The sequence below is a fragment of the Chaetodon trifascialis genome, chromosome 19, assembly GCF_039877785.1.
Source record: "Chaetodon trifascialis isolate fChaTrf1 chromosome 19, fChaTrf1.hap1, whole genome shotgun sequence".
NCBI lineage: Eukaryota > Metazoa > Chordata > Actinopteri > Chaetodontiformes > Chaetodontidae > Chaetodon > Chaetodon trifascialis.
Window position 1 is genome coordinate 15263362 of NC_092074.1, and position 15316 is coordinate 15278677.

General features: G+C 43.3%; 2 protein-coding genes across 3 annotated transcripts; one reads left to right on the plus strand and one right to left on the minus strand.

The window, feature by feature from the left end:
- Positions 1 to 94: 94 nt before the first annotated feature.
- zbtb2b (zinc finger and BTB domain containing 2b) lies at positions 95 to 7707 on the minus strand. Its single transcript, XM_070987110.1, has 3 exons — positions 7298 to 7707; positions 4018 to 4198; positions 95 to 3135 (listed from the first exon to the last, which is right to left on the minus strand). Exons 2-3 carry the CDS (start codon positions 4188 to 4190, stop codon positions 1719 to 1721), a joined length of 1590 nt encoding a protein of 529 aa, XP_070843211.1. The 5' UTR covers positions 4191 to 4198; positions 7298 to 7707; the 3' UTR covers positions 95 to 1718.
- armt1 (acidic residue methyltransferase 1) lies at positions 7129 to 15115 on the plus strand. Of its 2 annotated transcripts, XM_070987111.1 has the most exons (6): positions 7129 to 7272; positions 11722 to 11798; positions 12172 to 12277; positions 12368 to 12609; positions 12925 to 13090; positions 13421 to 15115. In XM_070987111.1, exons 1-6 carry the CDS (start codon positions 7216 to 7218, stop codon positions 14201 to 14203), a joined length of 1431 nt encoding a protein of 476 aa, XP_070843212.1. In that variant the 5' UTR covers positions 7129 to 7215; the 3' UTR covers positions 14204 to 15115. The 2 variants fall into 2 exon arrangements, with proteins under 2 accessions (XP_070843212.1, XP_070843213.1); XM_070987112.1 differs by lacking the exon at positions 11722 to 11798 and having other exon boundaries at positions 7147 to 7272.
- Positions 15116 to 15316: the final 201 nt, after the last annotated feature.

Genomic DNA, 15316 nt, shown 5'->3' on the forward strand with positions numbered 1-15316 from the left:
TAAAGATTCTTCATAATGTCCAGTCATCAGTAGTACATAGAACATGTTCCTGTTATCTCAAACAGTTGGTGTTGCTGTAACTTATAATAAATAGCTTCTTTTTTTTTTTAAAGATTCCCATAACACACATGTATCCGGACAGTCGGGTAAATGAAGAGAGATGTCATTTTATATAACAGCTTGTCATTAAAGCTAACGCTCGCTGTGCTAACGCTGCCTGAGCTCGTGTGACTTCAACACTCACAGGTGGAGCATTCAGACTCTACGACCTTGTTCACCTGCATATTCTTTCCCGTTTTTTTTTGTTGTTTTGTTTTTTAAATAAATGACTACTGTTACACTACCAAACTAACAGATATAAATGTCAGAGGGTCTTATGAGACACAGAAAATGTTTCCCTTTGCATAAAATGAATAAGGAGGTTAGCAATTAGGGGAAGAGGCTTAAAATCCCAAACTGTCTTTTTCAATTCTAACCTCTTTTTACCTATTTCTTGAGGAAGTTAAAGATAAATTCATCATGCCCATCCCTAATACATAAACCTTTGCTAAACCAAATGTTATCCTATTTTGAAAGCTATTTGTCTATCAATATACATAGAACTTTTGCAATATAATCTTTGTAAATATAGCATTGTATATAAAATTAGAAAAGCATGTCAAACAAATATTAAGGGCTTTTAGAAGTAGATTAAAGCAAATTATACAAAGACAAGATGTACAATACTGTACAGGACAGCTTCCCATCAAGGTATGCGTGTTTGAATGGAACATGATGCTTCTTCAGTTACCGAAGAGTCACACAAAATAAGTAAAAGTGAGTCAAACAAGAATAAACGTGGCTCAACTGTAAACCATTCTTGCTCGTTGTGACCAACTTTCAGTGGCCAGACTCTTATTGTGAAGAGCAATTGTGCTTTAATATGGCATAATGACACAGGAACCATAATCACGCTTAGCACAGTTAACAAAACACAAGTAAAACAACTAAACGGTTGCTGAGGGGGAAGCGAATAATGGTCATTACTTCTCAAGGTATTCATTCTGCTGAGTGAACCAAAACACGAGTGGAAGACGAATGTACTTTCTGGCTATGGGGCATCTCGTCAAAAGAGGAGCGCAGATTGTCTTATAATCTATACCTGATGTGCAGAAACAGCATCTCACTTATGACAAAGAAGAAAAGACTCTTGTGTGCAACTCCAGAGGGAGGGCAGATCTAACGCAGCCCACTCATCTCACAACCTGCTGTCTGCTCCGGAACTGTCTCAGCTTCCTCTTCCTCTCATGCTCAAAAGTCCGCTCACCACAACAGTAGCTCTTAAGGACGAATACAATGTGGTGCAGCCTGACGTGAGCGTCTAATACCAATATGCACCGACAATTACATGATGAGATGACACAAGGTGATAGCTACTTCCTCTCCCTCATTGGTATTCAACTTAAGCCTTGACTCATATTTCAATGTTATTTGCTTTTCTAACGATGCGCTACAGGCTATTTATTTTACTATTTAACATATTTTTTTCATACTTGGGGCCAAAAAAATTCCAAAATACTGTACCAAAAAAAGGGGGAAGATAAAAGAAAAAAAAGTTTTAATAGATTGAGAGCCTCTAACATACATACCCTGACTAACTTCACCTTCAGCTTACCTATTAACCATAACTTAGAAAATAAACATACGTGTTAAAAAGGACAAATCGACAGTTTTTGGCACTACTCTACGAGGATTTCCTCAGTCTTTATGGGTTCCAGTGGGGTGCCAGAGTTGGACAAATCAGAGCCTTCATCTTTGGAAAACTCTTCACGCTGGAGCAGCATCCCTGCGCCCGTGTTTCCCTGCAGCCCCATTAAACCTCCTTGGGTGAAGCACAAGTGTTTGATCACCTCATTGGGACTGGAGAAGGTGGTCGCACAAATGTTACACTTGTAAGGCTTTGACGAGCCCGAGAACATCGCCTCCATCTGGCTGCCGTCGTCGCCTGCGGCGCACAGCTCCATGCTCTGTCGGTCCACCATGGTGTAGGTGTCGGCCCCCTGGTTCAGGCACACGTGACGGGCCGCCTGGTTGGCCCGGCAGAAGCTCTTGCCGCACGCGCTGCATTTGAAGGGCTTGCCCGTGTGGATGTACATGTGTTCGCGCCAGTGGCTCTTCTGAATGAACTTGCGCCCACAGGTGGAGCACTCGTACTTCCGCCGCTTCACCTCCCTGTCCAAGTCGGCGCTCTCCAGGTTGTCGATGTCCGCAATGTCTGACGGAGGCGGTGTGTCAGCCTGAGAATTTAATCCTCCCACCCCCCAGCTGGACGTGGACACCTCTGCTCGGGGAGAGTCCGAGTTGGTACCTGAAACAGGCGTTTGCTCGCTGTCGCTGATTATCTCTACTGCTGTGGTGGATGCCGAGGCACTTAACCCCAACTTGCTTCCCTTGAGGACCCCCTCTACCTCTAGCATGCTATGTTCTCCAGTCATGACAGGTGAGAGTGCGTTGCTGGGCTCAGCTGGCGCCTGCTGCAGAGCATGGGTGTGTTGGAGGAGATGCTCTCTCAGCAGGCTTCTCTGGGTGAATCGGCTGCCGCACAGATGACAGGTGTAATGCTTCCTAAAGGAGGAACTCCTCTTCATGATGCTGGGCTTTACATGGAGGATGGCATTGGCTGAGGAGCCATCTGCACTTCCCAAGTCCATTCCCCCTTCCTCAACTGTAGGCTTGACGCCGCTCGTTGACGCCTCCAGGTCTAGGGGTGAGGAAGTTAACTTGGACGGTAAGGAATTTGCATATGAAGCTGTGGCAGCTGGTGTGGACAAACACTTCCCCTCCGAGCTGAGCTGCTCCATGTCGAACGGCGAGGAGAGCTGCCGTCGAGTGGGAACCCTAGCTGACAGCGCTACCTGCTGGTCGGAGATCTGGATGCCGTAGAGGGAGGTGGACAGGTTGATGCTGTGCTCAGGGTGTGAATACGCAGACTGGCTGGCCTCCTGCAAGAGTGGATAGGCATGCAGGAATCTGACCCCCTGCTCCAGCCGCGCAGGGTCTATCAGCTGGGGCGCAAGCTTGCCTGTGTACATCAGGTTGAGGAGGTAGCTGAAGATATCTGGCTGTATGTCAGCAGCTTTCAGGCGGACACAGTCACTGAAACAGAAAAGACAGCAGTTAACTAATGATGATGTCTGAAGGGTTTCAGACCAACAGGGAATGACAACAGAGACGGAGCTCCTAATTTCTTTACCATATGAGACAAAACATGTTGAAGTCACAGGTCACAGGTCGTTGAAAGCTTGCATGTGAATAAATCTGTTTATTCTTCACAGAGGGAATCTCATACACATACTCAGGGCAGCACAGATACCATGTTTTGATCTTCATGCCCTTACAGAGTAGGGATGCACTGATACACTTTTATCACCTCCGATACCGATATCTGAGGTTTAGTGATCCGCCGATACCGATACAGAAAAAGACCTACCTAACAAATGGTATTCCTCATTGTGTGGAAAAGACTGGGATCATTCTTTTGTGCATCAGACTTGACTTAAACATTTCTTTCCTATTTTTTAAATGGGAGCGGGGGTCACATCTCATAAATGATGCATGACGCCCCTCACAGCGCCTATAGCATAGGGTTAGACTGAATAGATCGGCCCCTAGGTATCGGGCCCAATGTCACGATACCCGATCTAGAATATTCTTCAATATTAGGACCGATACCAATATCGGATCGGTGCATCCCTATTACAGACCCTCCAATTTGTCCCCTCAATCTGTACCTTGATCGAACAATGACATTAGCTGTGGGTCATCACACTAAAAAGATTTAGATCAGTCTGGTGCTTAACTACAGAGAAAAAGACCTTCATTGTTTGACAACATGAGAACTAGGAAACGTGATTTTGTCGCGGTGCCTCGAGGTTTTCACAGCATAATTTGGTAAATTCCCTGATGTGACAACAAAAAGTATCTTAGCATGGTACTGAGCGTGTGCCAGATGCCACCATGAATACATTCCTCCTGTACCTGTCCTGGTGAATGAAGAGCATTCTGAAGTAGTTGGAGAAGGCAGCGAGGACAGCTTTGTGGGCTTTGAAGAAGACATCTCCGATAGCCACAGTGCAGTCGCACAGGAAGCCAAACTCCCTCTGAGCGTTCAGCTGCTGCAGCAGGATAAGACCATGGTTGGCCAACTCCATTCTTCAACCTGCACAAAGTCACACAGAGACACACACACAAGCAGCAATGAGTTTCCTGTCTGGAAGAAGACCAGAGTTTCTTGTGACCACAGAGAGTCAGGCTGACAGTGGTGATCTAACGGCCTTGTAAAGACCAACTTAAGGCAGCAAAGAATCATTTTATGATGCTGGAGACGATCTGTCTAGCACCACTGTCACAGAAAATGATGCCAATTAATGGTACTGTGGAGCAAGACAACATCTTGATCTAATTTGTTCATTCCCAGTATTTGGACTTGTTTTGCAATGGTGAGTAAGAGTAAAAACAAGTTATTTGTGAATCCAAAATTGTTCCAGGACATGGGGAATATTCTTGTTATAATTAAGCAGATAGTTTTAAAACAATGACAACAAAAGTGTCTTACTGTCTTACCAGCCTTACTGGTCTTTAAACCAGCTGTGCACACAGACAGAGAGGGTTCCCTATTGACAATTTCAAGAATCTCACATAATCCCTTCAAATGGTGGTATGCTTATGATTAAACACATTTCTGTGACACAAAGTTACAGATCCAAACTATTCTGATAGACCTCATATGTCATTTATTCCCCCTAATTAATGAAGACTTGTACAGAAATTGATTCTGGTTCTGGGCTGCAAATATCAGTGAGACACAAACAGAAGCAGATGATGTAGGTTTTATTTATTCATGATATATTTGTCTCTACAGCTCTTGTCTATGCTTGGCTCCGATGGAGCCCAAGCAGTCCAGACTCAGTCTCAAGGGACAGAGCTTTGTGCATTCTGCTGACCAATGAGATGGGTGTCTTTGACCCCAAAGGTCACTGGAGGACTACAAGGGCTTCAGGCCATCACATGATCAGGTTATGGGTGTTGACACACATTCCAAAAGCAGAACTGGTTTTACCCCTTTTAGTGGGGAATGGAAACAGCCCCGTGGGCAGGGCGAATCTCCTTTCTTCAACACTTTCTCCACAGCTTAGCAAAGGTATGGAGATGGAAGATGCTGCTAATTTACCTTAGGTAACCTGAAATTTATAACTCTGTGTACACTCTGCTGGTTACAAAAACAATGAAGACGCCCTTGACACATATGTATTTCATCAAAGAGGTCAGAGTGCAAAGATGCTGCCACTGCAGCGCTCCAGGAAAAGGCTTGTTTCCTTATCTTATGCAATGGGGGGCACTGCTACAGCAGGCACTGAAAATGTGAAATACCCATTAACAATTACTAAACTAAAGCCCACCTTAATAAAGGTTACAAAAATCCAGTTTTTGCTGAAACTGAGGGGGTGTTTCTAACATTTGTGTTGATTCAACTTTTTGGCCATTTTGAGGCTGTAGTTTGTGCTGCTGTTGGATTGTATTATCTCATAAAAAGGGGAGTTTGTAATGTTTTATACTCCTCATTTTTGTCATGGTGTAGAAACTAAATGAGAGCTGAAACAATTGCTCATTTATTCAATTAGTCAATTAGCAAACTCATTGGCCGCTATTCTGATAACTGCACAATGCTGAACACCGTTTCAGTCTCTAAAATGTGAAACGTGCTGCTTGTTTTAGTCATATATGACAGTAAATTCAACATGCTGGGGTTATGAACTTTGTTCATGGAACAAAACAAGCAACTCAAATGCATCATGGAAACGTCACCCTAGTTCAAAACAATCTGTTTCATAGAAAATCGTTGGCAGATGAATCGATAATGAAAACATGTTAGTTTCAGCCACAGACTGCGATGCCATTTATGTCAAGACTAGGACAGACAAAAACTCATCATTATAACCTTCATAGTCTTGCTCACAGGAAGTAGGCTGTTCCCTGACTATTTCAGTCGACATCCATTTTAATGCAGGGGTCCCCAACCCTCGTGCAAATGTTCTATCAAAACAAAACCATACTGCAGGACTGTTGGTTTTATATAGGTGTATCTTTAAAAAAAACAAACAAACAAACAAACCAACAAACTTGGAACTGAGGGTACTCGCCGTCAGTGCTGTAGACTGAACCTGCAGCTGCTCACCCCTCCCTGCAGCATCCCAATGCCTCGAACAAACAATATATGTTCATTAATGGTTACGATTACAACTTTTTATCTGTTGCACCCCTTGAAGATGGCTGTTCAAATTTTAGTGAGCTACACAGATCTATACTTTACAACACCTGACAGTGGTGCAAGACATATTCACTGCCAGTTATTCGCATCCAGACACTTCTGCGTCGATTAAATCCCCTAAGAATATCAAGCAATTGCTCTTTTTCTGGAGGATCAGCTTTACACCAATTTCTTGTTAAAGCTGTTTGCCAGGATTTTTCTCTTCCCTGTAGGATTTGCATTGTCCCAGAAAGGCTTTACTCGAGCAGTGTAACATCAGAAAACATGGGTGTGCTTTGCATATAGGTCATCCTAAGAGCCCCCCGGCATGGCTGCTTGGTGGCTGCACGGACCTCTTAAGTTTTCTGAAGAAAGTATTATGAATATGACTGCCACAATTTAGCATGGCACCACTCAACGACTGACCACGTGAAGTCAACTCCAATTCACATGATGCAGTAAGATAGCCACAGTCCGTTACCATGTGTTGATCAATACTAACTTGTTAGCAACAATAAAGCACCGCCCCTGATAGATGTAGACACGTGGAACACTTACTTCCGTAGTGAGATTTTCTGTTATTCTGAAAATACACCGTTAAAACTGCGTGTGCGGGGGGCATGAGAGGAAGGTAAACACGCTGTGGGAATAAAACGGTTTAATAACGAGCAAAGAAAATAACAGCTCAAGTGCTTTAAGCTTTGAACGCAGGGACCATACAAAACGAGCGCGCCTACACGGACTGCTGCCTCTGCCTCGGGTCGCTCTCGGTTGCTATTGCTAGCGCGAGAAAACGGACATGCACGCATGCACGCACGCACGCGGGGGGGCGGCGCGCGCACACAACACACACAGACGGGGAGCGAGACGCAAGGGGGATGGGGTTAGTCACGAATGCGTTTCTTTTAACTTCCCCGTGACAATTACAGATGGCCAAAACGCACGCAAGTAGCCAAAATAACGTAACACTACCAGTAAACGAGCGGGTGAGTATACCAAACGCAGCCATACCTGCACTCCGCGTAAATTCGTGGAGTTTGCCGTGTCGCCGTTGTTTGTTTGTTACCGGGGACTCGTCCGTCCTCTCTGGGCTCGCAGCAGCTTGTACTGTTCCTCGCGAACGCAGCATTCGTTGGCGGTGGAGAGGGTCGTCCGTCGCTGTTTTCCGGTTAGGGGTTTTACGTTACAATCACATGACTGTGGGTAAAAACCAGCCAAAAAAAAAAAAAAAAAAAAAACAGCCGTTGTAAAAAAAAATCCGTTGAGCAAGGGGGCGGTTGAGTTAACGTTAATTTCCCGCACTGTCTAACCGCCGCCAGCTTTTCTTTCTTTTTTTTTCTCCTTTTTTCGGTGAGTTCGAACACAAACAGCTAACAGCGACGTTCTCACCGGGCTGCTGCCGTTAACGACACGTTCAACCTAAAACCGAAGTGAGAGTAACGTTATGTGTGTTGTCTCACAGCCTGTGTCTCTGAAATAATTAAAATAACGCTGCCTTTGCGCACAGTTGCCTCGTATTTGCATCTGCGTTTGTACCTTTTAAGCTAACACAACAAGTGAAAAGGAAGTATACACATAGTTAGTGTGAGCGTATGCATAATTTCAGTGGATATTATGCTGATACCAAAGCAAGGTTGTAGCTTTAATAACGAATATTTTCATAGCCCAGAGATAAAAATCTGCATGGCCACGATTATGTGGCTTTCCCCCTTTTAACTCCTGCATAACTAACGAGACACACAAGACTCGTGTGATGCAAGGAGATAAAATAATCCAAAATATGAGGTCACTGATAAATCACTACTGACATACCAGCATCAATTACAAAACTTTTTATTGTTGTAAGATATCACATTTCAATAAAATTTGGTTTGAGTAAATTTGCTTTCTTGATAAAACGTTTCTTGTCAAGTGTGATTAATTGTGTTCTCTGAAGATTGGCTGTCAAAGACATAAACTGACACATACTTATTTACCTTAAGACGTTTTTTGTTTGTGTAGTTGAAAACCTTGAATTATGAATTATCCACTATATTCAGAGCATACGCTGAGGCATTGCATTTTTACTTCAATAGTACAATCTGTCATCAACACCATCTAACAATGTAATGTGACAAATACAATGAGTCAGGCAAGTGTGTGCCACAAGTCACCATAAGATAACACTTTATTTATCCCCTATAGGGGAAATTAGGGTGTTACAGGCAGCAGCACTAGTATCAGGAATATAAAAGGAGACAGAGAAGGGAATAATAAAATACAATAAAGAATAAAAAAAATCAACTATAGAAATGTATTGCTAGTGGGGGAAAATTTAATTGCACATGTTAGGATAATGAAGCACAGCATCTGAGGCAGATGTGAAGTGCTTCATATAAAAGGATAAATGTTCATTTGTTCTGTTTTTCGGGAACGGTTTGGATTCACCCTCGGAAAGGCTTTCATCTTACCGTAGGCCTGCTTGTAGAAGCAGGGTGTGAATGATCTGTGCAAATAAAGGAACACCTACATATTCCCTTCCTTCAGGAAAGTTGTTGCTATTGATAGAGCCATCCATTTGCTTCACACAAATAGTACCTAATTCCCGCACAACTCTCATTAACTTTATGACATGAGATACTGAAAACAGCTCCTGCCTGTTTGACAATTCAGACGAGGCTGTACTGGTCACTGTAAATACTGGTCATAGTTTGTAGTTCTTAATTCTGTTTTTATTTGCGTTTTACACAGTGTCCAGACTTTTTTGGAATAGGGGTTGTAAGCTGTGGTCATCCTTATGTACCACAGTCAGGTAGAGGCAGACCTGCGTAAATCCCTTGTTGCAAATAGTCTCCTAGACCTACTGTAGGTAACCTTAAATAAGCAAATCACACCAACAGCAAATAATTTTTGTGAATTGTTGCTTTTTTTGTGAAAGGAGTAATCACCCCCTGCTTGTTGCATACCTTTAATGGGGTCCTAAGTTTCAGCTGTTTGTCATCTCAACAAAAGGTTACCTGAAATATAAAGAAGTATCAGAAGGAAGCAGCAGAGCTCTTGGAAATAGATTTTAACCAAACCACACACTGCCTGTTCAGAGGCAGAGGAAGTGTAGGAGGACCTTTTCACAAATGCACTTTGGAGTCACATCAATATTTTTTCATCAGATTTTGTCACCAGTGAGTTGGTGGATGTTGTTCCAGTGTAAACAGTATTTTTCCCCCCAGACCTTTCATTTTAGAGTTGCACTTCAGCCTCAGGGCAGGGAGTCCACAGGAGGACCGGACTAAGCAAGTTGTAGCTCTCTGAAAACGCTTGCAGGGCAGAATGGGTGGAGAGTCTGTCTGTAAATGGAGACGGGAGACATGGGAGGGGGCAGAAATGCCTGTGAAGCAGGGCCCGAGGACCTTAAAGTCTCTGTCCTGTCAACAGACCCACATAGATCTGATATTTTCCACAACATAACTGAAACTAGCTCGTGAAAATTTAGGCCTGCGGAGACACAGAATGTTTCACAAACAAGCACTGGTTGAGACCACTGTCAGAGCAATTGTTAGTGTTAATGACAGCAGAACAAAAGCATGTTTACTTTGCTGAAAAGGCCCACAGCAGGGGTTCATTGAAAGAAGCAGATAAAGAGTTACCACACTGGCTCACTGTTTTCCATCACTAAAATCAATACATTCTTGTCAATAGATTTCTCTGATAATGCTCTGCCAAGGTAAAAATATTTACCCATGTCTGCCTCTGTTAATATGGCTTTCTCATGCCCTCTAAATCTCTCTCCAGTGGCTTCTTCTCAAGACGGTTTATTCAATGCAGACTGGACATTCACATGACTGCGCTGCCACTGGTTTCCACTAAATTGATTTTTCCTGCAATGATGCATTTTGAAAACCAACAGCCCAGTCTGCATGAAATCGCTTGAAAACGGGGGGATTTGCGTCTGACTTGGCCAATCCTGACGTCAGTGCACGATTTTCAGCGACTTTACATACAACACATTTAGTCGCTCAAATGAAATACTTCAAAAAGCGTGCTGCTGCGCGAGACGTGACTGCGTGGTGAGCTGAAACACCTGTTTAAACAGGGCTTTTAACGTTAACTACCCCCCCGATCTTGGCCTGTTTTGAAACCGGAGTCGTGAGTCACTCCTCTCTCGGTTTAGAAAAACAGATCCGGCCAGGCTGGGGCCCGGCGGGGGGATGGGAGGCCGGCGGTGATGAACACCGGAGGTGGACGCAGCTGGACTCCCACTCCCAAGGACCCCACATCCTGACAACGGCCCGCCGTGTTCCCATAGTGACCGGGGCTGATCTGAGAGAGAGAGAGAGAGAGAGAGAGAGAGAGAGAGAGAGAGAGAGAGAGAGAGAGAGAGAGAGAGAGAGAGAGCAGAATTAATTGATATGCGTATTTCTCCAGCTCAGTAATGGTGGCTGCAGCCAATCAATTGGTCATGTTCTCCAAAAAGAGAATCAAGAGTAGAGAGGCCATCCCGGTTCTTAACTACAAAGTGGACCGTGAACCTTATGTGATCTTGATCCTTTAGTTTCCTGTGCTCTTACTTTGTCCAACGCTGGGGCTAGTGTAGGGTGTGCCTCCTCAAGGCACCAGTGTGTTTAATCCTTTTATTTTAGAAGTCAGTATAATCAGACACAGACATTTTGCAAAGAAAATACGTATGTCTCCCAAAAATACAGACCTATGTAATTTGCTGGGAGAGTATTTTAACACACTGCATAAACCTATTATTTAAACCCACAAATGACTTAACCACACTGGGCACACTATGCTGCACATCCACATCAGGTGTATTAGTCTTAATTCAGGGTTTCCAGCCTCAGTAGAAAAATGCTTTCTGTAACAAAATCGCGTGCTACCCCTCCTCCTTTCCCGCCAAAAAGCCTCGGGGGTTCGAATTCTGCCCTTTTCTGATAGGGTGAATCAATGTATCCATGACAACCGTTGCTCTGGACAACACGGGATGCTCGAGGTGCAGCTGCAACAACAGAATGCCATGCGCAATGCGGCAGCGCGTGCCACTCCTCGAGCCGCTCCAGATAAGACTCATTTTGAAGTGTTTCACACTGAGAGCTGATGTGTGGTAGGCTACAGAGACAGTAAGAAATTAACACAGCGCGATGTTGCGTCTTTAGAAAAGAATGGCAGCAACAACATGCATGGGACACGCAACTTGTCATTGCAGTTTACAAATTAACCGGCAGAGGGCAGCATCGTATATGAAAAAAGAGATAACTACAGGGAACCAGGAAACAAATGTTAAAATCTAAAATATGTGTACCAGAAACAGGATCTTTGGTAGTCTGATGCAACCTGTCTTGTCGGGTAACAGCCACAGAAACACAAACGTTTCACTTCGCGTTCAAGCTTCAAGCGGAGCCTCAGATTTTGTTCCTGTCCTGGAAATTCTATGCATAAAGTTTTAATTTGAACAGTGTCCTACGGCAAAAATGATGGCGGCGGATCAGACTGTGCACGGAGTTCCCCCTTCACTGTCTGCCAAAGTGGTTGGGTATGTCCACAGCTGATTTAGCTTTTTGTCGTTATGCTAAATAATCGGTGAAACTATGTTGTTGTACTTAAACGGCTACATAACGTAAAGACTGTCATACAAACCAGCAGTGTTAGCTTGTTGCTAACAGAAATTCATTAAGTTGGTAATTGTACAAATGCACACATATGCCAATGACAAAGTTAACTTAAAATAAATATATTGTGAGGGCACTGTTACGCTAGTACATATCAGTTTTGCTGTCGAAATGTCTGCAAAGCAAGGGCTGTCTTTAAAGTTACATCTTGCTAGGCTAATGAGGTGGTTAGCTTACACCTGCTAATGTTTGAGGAAGTGTCAGTGTAGCGTTAATGGATCTGTCGTTTCTCGGCAGGTCATTTGCTTATTTGACTGTGAGAGACCGGTTGCCGACCATCCTGACCAAAGTTATAGATACAATACATCGCAACAAAAACAAGTTTTTTGAAGAATATGGAGAGGTAAGAGTTGTTATTGATTGGCTGAATTCGGGCTGATTTCTGTAACTACTTCCGAAATTATGAGGTTCATTTGAAACTGTTTTCCTTTAGGAGGGTATCGTAGCAGAGAAGCAAACAATATCTCTGCTGTCTAAGATGAGGAATGAACTACAAACTGATAAGCCAGTACTGCCACTGACAGACGGCCTGCAAGACACAGAGTCCTGGAACCAGTACCTGAAGAGACACCAGAGACAGCAAGGGGACCAGGAGTCTGTCAGCTGGTTCAAGTCTCCATGGCTTTATGTGGAGTGCTACATGTACCGCAGGATACAGGAGGCCCTCTGGCTCAAGTAAGATACATTGATATCTTTTAATGGGATCCTTTTATCGCTGCCCTATTTCCTACTTTTGTGTATGTCTTATGGGCTTAACAATATTAAACAATCCAGCATAGTAACTTCCTCATATTACTTTAGAGTGTCAATGTTCTCATTATTGAAATAAGTCTTCAAGGATGTTACGCCATTACAAATTAGAGTATTTGCTAATAAACAGAAATGTGACTTGGTTCATTTCCCAGCCTAAGGAGAAGTATGTCTTTTCTTGTGGTTTTATATTGCGTTCTATTTCTCATCCAATCATGATTTTATTTCTGCTTATTTCAGTCCTCCAATCAGTGACTACGATGTCTTTAATGAGAGTAAGACTCAGAGCTTTTTTGAGTCTCAGCAGGCTGTGATGACCTTATGCACGTACTTGGAGGATGTCAACAAGAACATGGAGGATCTCTCTAAGAATCAGCTGTTAGAGCATTTTAACAAACTATTACAGGTCAGTATTTTGAGTAAAAGCTCAAGACATGACAAGCGAGTGAAGTTAAAAGTTGCACCGCTTAGTATTTTAATATCAACAATGGTTAAATTGATGGTGTGTAATGTGAACAGGTTGCTCGGAGTGATAAACCCAGAGATAATAATTACCAGACTCTGCTCCCTCTCTTCAGCTCATTTTAGCATCTTTTAAGACAGCGTTCTGGTTTCACTACCTGCAACATTAATGTTGTTGCTCAGACTCACCCCTCCATCAATCTCCCCTCAGGGTGCTGTCATTTTCAGTGGAAAAACAAGCTCAGGTTTAAGTTTTTTATTTGACTCTTCCTAGGTTTCTCTATGGGGAAACAAGTGTGATCTCTCCATCTCGGCTGGCCAAGACAACTCACAGAAGATCAGTCCCATAGATTCCCTCAACAGCTTAAAGCCCTTCATCTTGGTGGATGACTCCAACATGGTATGGTCAACTCTTACTTCCACCCAGAGGCAAGGACAGCCAGGGAAATCCACTGCAGCCAGAGTGGACATTATTCTAGACAATGCTGGCTTTGAGTTAGTCACTGACTTGGTCTTTGCAGATTTCCTGGTGTCATCTGGCCTTGTCCGTGAGGTCCATTTTTACGGCAAATCCTTCCCGTGGTTTGTCTCTGATGTCACAGCTAATGATTTTCAATGGACCATTCGGCAGACCATGGCGGCCAATCACAAGTGGATGTCAAAGAGTGGTGTCCAGTGGCAGAGCTACCTGAAAGAGGGCGTGTGGTCCTATCATGACCATCCTTTCTGGACACAGCCCCATGAGTTTTGTGACATGGCAGCTGATGCTCCTGACCTGTATGCGGCCCTGCAGGGTGCAGATTTGTTGCTGTTTAAAGGTGATCTCAACTACAGAAAGCTGACTGGGGACAGGGACTGGGATCACACTGTGGGCTTCGATACTGCGCTGCGAGGTTTTGGGCCTGCGCCACTGTGTAGCCTTAGGACTCTTAAGGCCAACGTACAGGTTGGTCTTCAGCCAGGCCAAGCGGAGAAACTCACCTCCCAAGATCCAGACTGGATGACCAGCGGCAAGTACGCCGTCATTCAGTTCTACTGCCCCGCGTCAGAACAGTAAAACTGGCTTCAGGATGTCACTGGGAAGATGTGGATTCATAAGACAGGACTTACCTTTAAGCCATAAGACCATTAAGGTACATGAGGTTGTTAAATGGTGTTTTATTCCTCATGGTAGGTTAGCACTTATTATGTTTGATAATGAAATGCACAAGAACAGAAATGTTTGCTAAATATTTTCAATACAAATTGGTGTCATGTCGGTTCAAATGTTTGCACTTTTCGATTTAAATATTTCCCATAATTTCATCACAGTTGTTTGAATTTACCCTCAGAGTTGAAAAGGTTGCTTTTCATTCCAGATAGCTCATGTGTTGTGCATTTTATCTCAAATAGCTTATGTGTTGTGCACAATGTTTTGAGTTGTAATGTTTACAGGTCAGTATAGATGCAGTTAACAATTACTGAGTAAGATTTGGGCTTTATAAATCTCCACCATAGGGCAGCAATACTTTTGTTTTTGCATGCAGTTGAGGAGAGTGTTGATAAACGTAATATATACTTAGTTTTATTTCAGTTCAGCTCAGGTTGTTTTCCTGCTGTTGATATGCATGCATGCATCAAAACATGCCAAAAAACTACCTAAGGCAGAACTCAGCATTCAGCTAAGGCAGATCACTACATCATTTGATAAACCGTTCAGTTTGAGAGATGGTAGTTTGGGCAGTGTAACAATAATGGTGATGACATATGCTTGTTTTGTTTAACATGGCAACCCAGACCTCTGTATCTGCAGCGATTTAAATAAAAAAAAAAAATAAAAAAAAAAATGGATGTCTCGACACACTGTTATGTCATCTAAAGTGTCTGGACTTCAGAAGTAGTGTTTACTGCAGTCTTCTGAGTGCTGCTGATGGAAATGATAAGTTTTTCACTAATGGCTTTGGTTTAATAAAGAACTGCATTGACTGGCCTTTTTTCCTCACTGTCATACTTACAAGCATGCAAAATGTAAGATGTGTAATAATGACTCTGGCAGCATTTTTTTTCTTGTGAGTGTCTTTATCTAGTGTATTTTTTAGTCTCAATCAACATTGGTCAAATACAGCAGCAGCATTTTATGTACATGCATGTGCAGCCAAATATTGTGGACCAGTCCACCTAAAATTGTGAG

Bases quoted from the DNA above. Each gene is read 5' to 3' on its own strand.
- zbtb2b (XM_070987110.1), bottom strand. From the start codon at position 4,190: ATGGAGTTGGCCAACCATGGTCTTATCCTGCTGCAGCAGCTGAACGCT. The intron at 3,136-4,017 runs GTACAGGAGGAA...TTTCTGTTTCAG, and splicing joins CTCTTCATTCACCAGGACAG to TGACTGTGTCCGCCTGAAAG.
- armt1 (XM_070987111.1), top strand. From the start codon at position 7,216: ATGGCCAAAACGCACGCAAGTAGCCAAAATAACGTAACACTACCAGTA. The intron at 7,273-11,721 runs GTGAGTATACCA...TAATTTGAACAG, and splicing joins CACTACCAGTAAACGAGCGG to TGTCCTACGGCAAAAATGAT. The intron at 12,278-12,367 runs GTAAGAGTTGTT...GTTTTCCTTTAG, and splicing joins TTTTTGAAGAATATGGAGAG to GAGGGTATCGTAGCAGAGAA.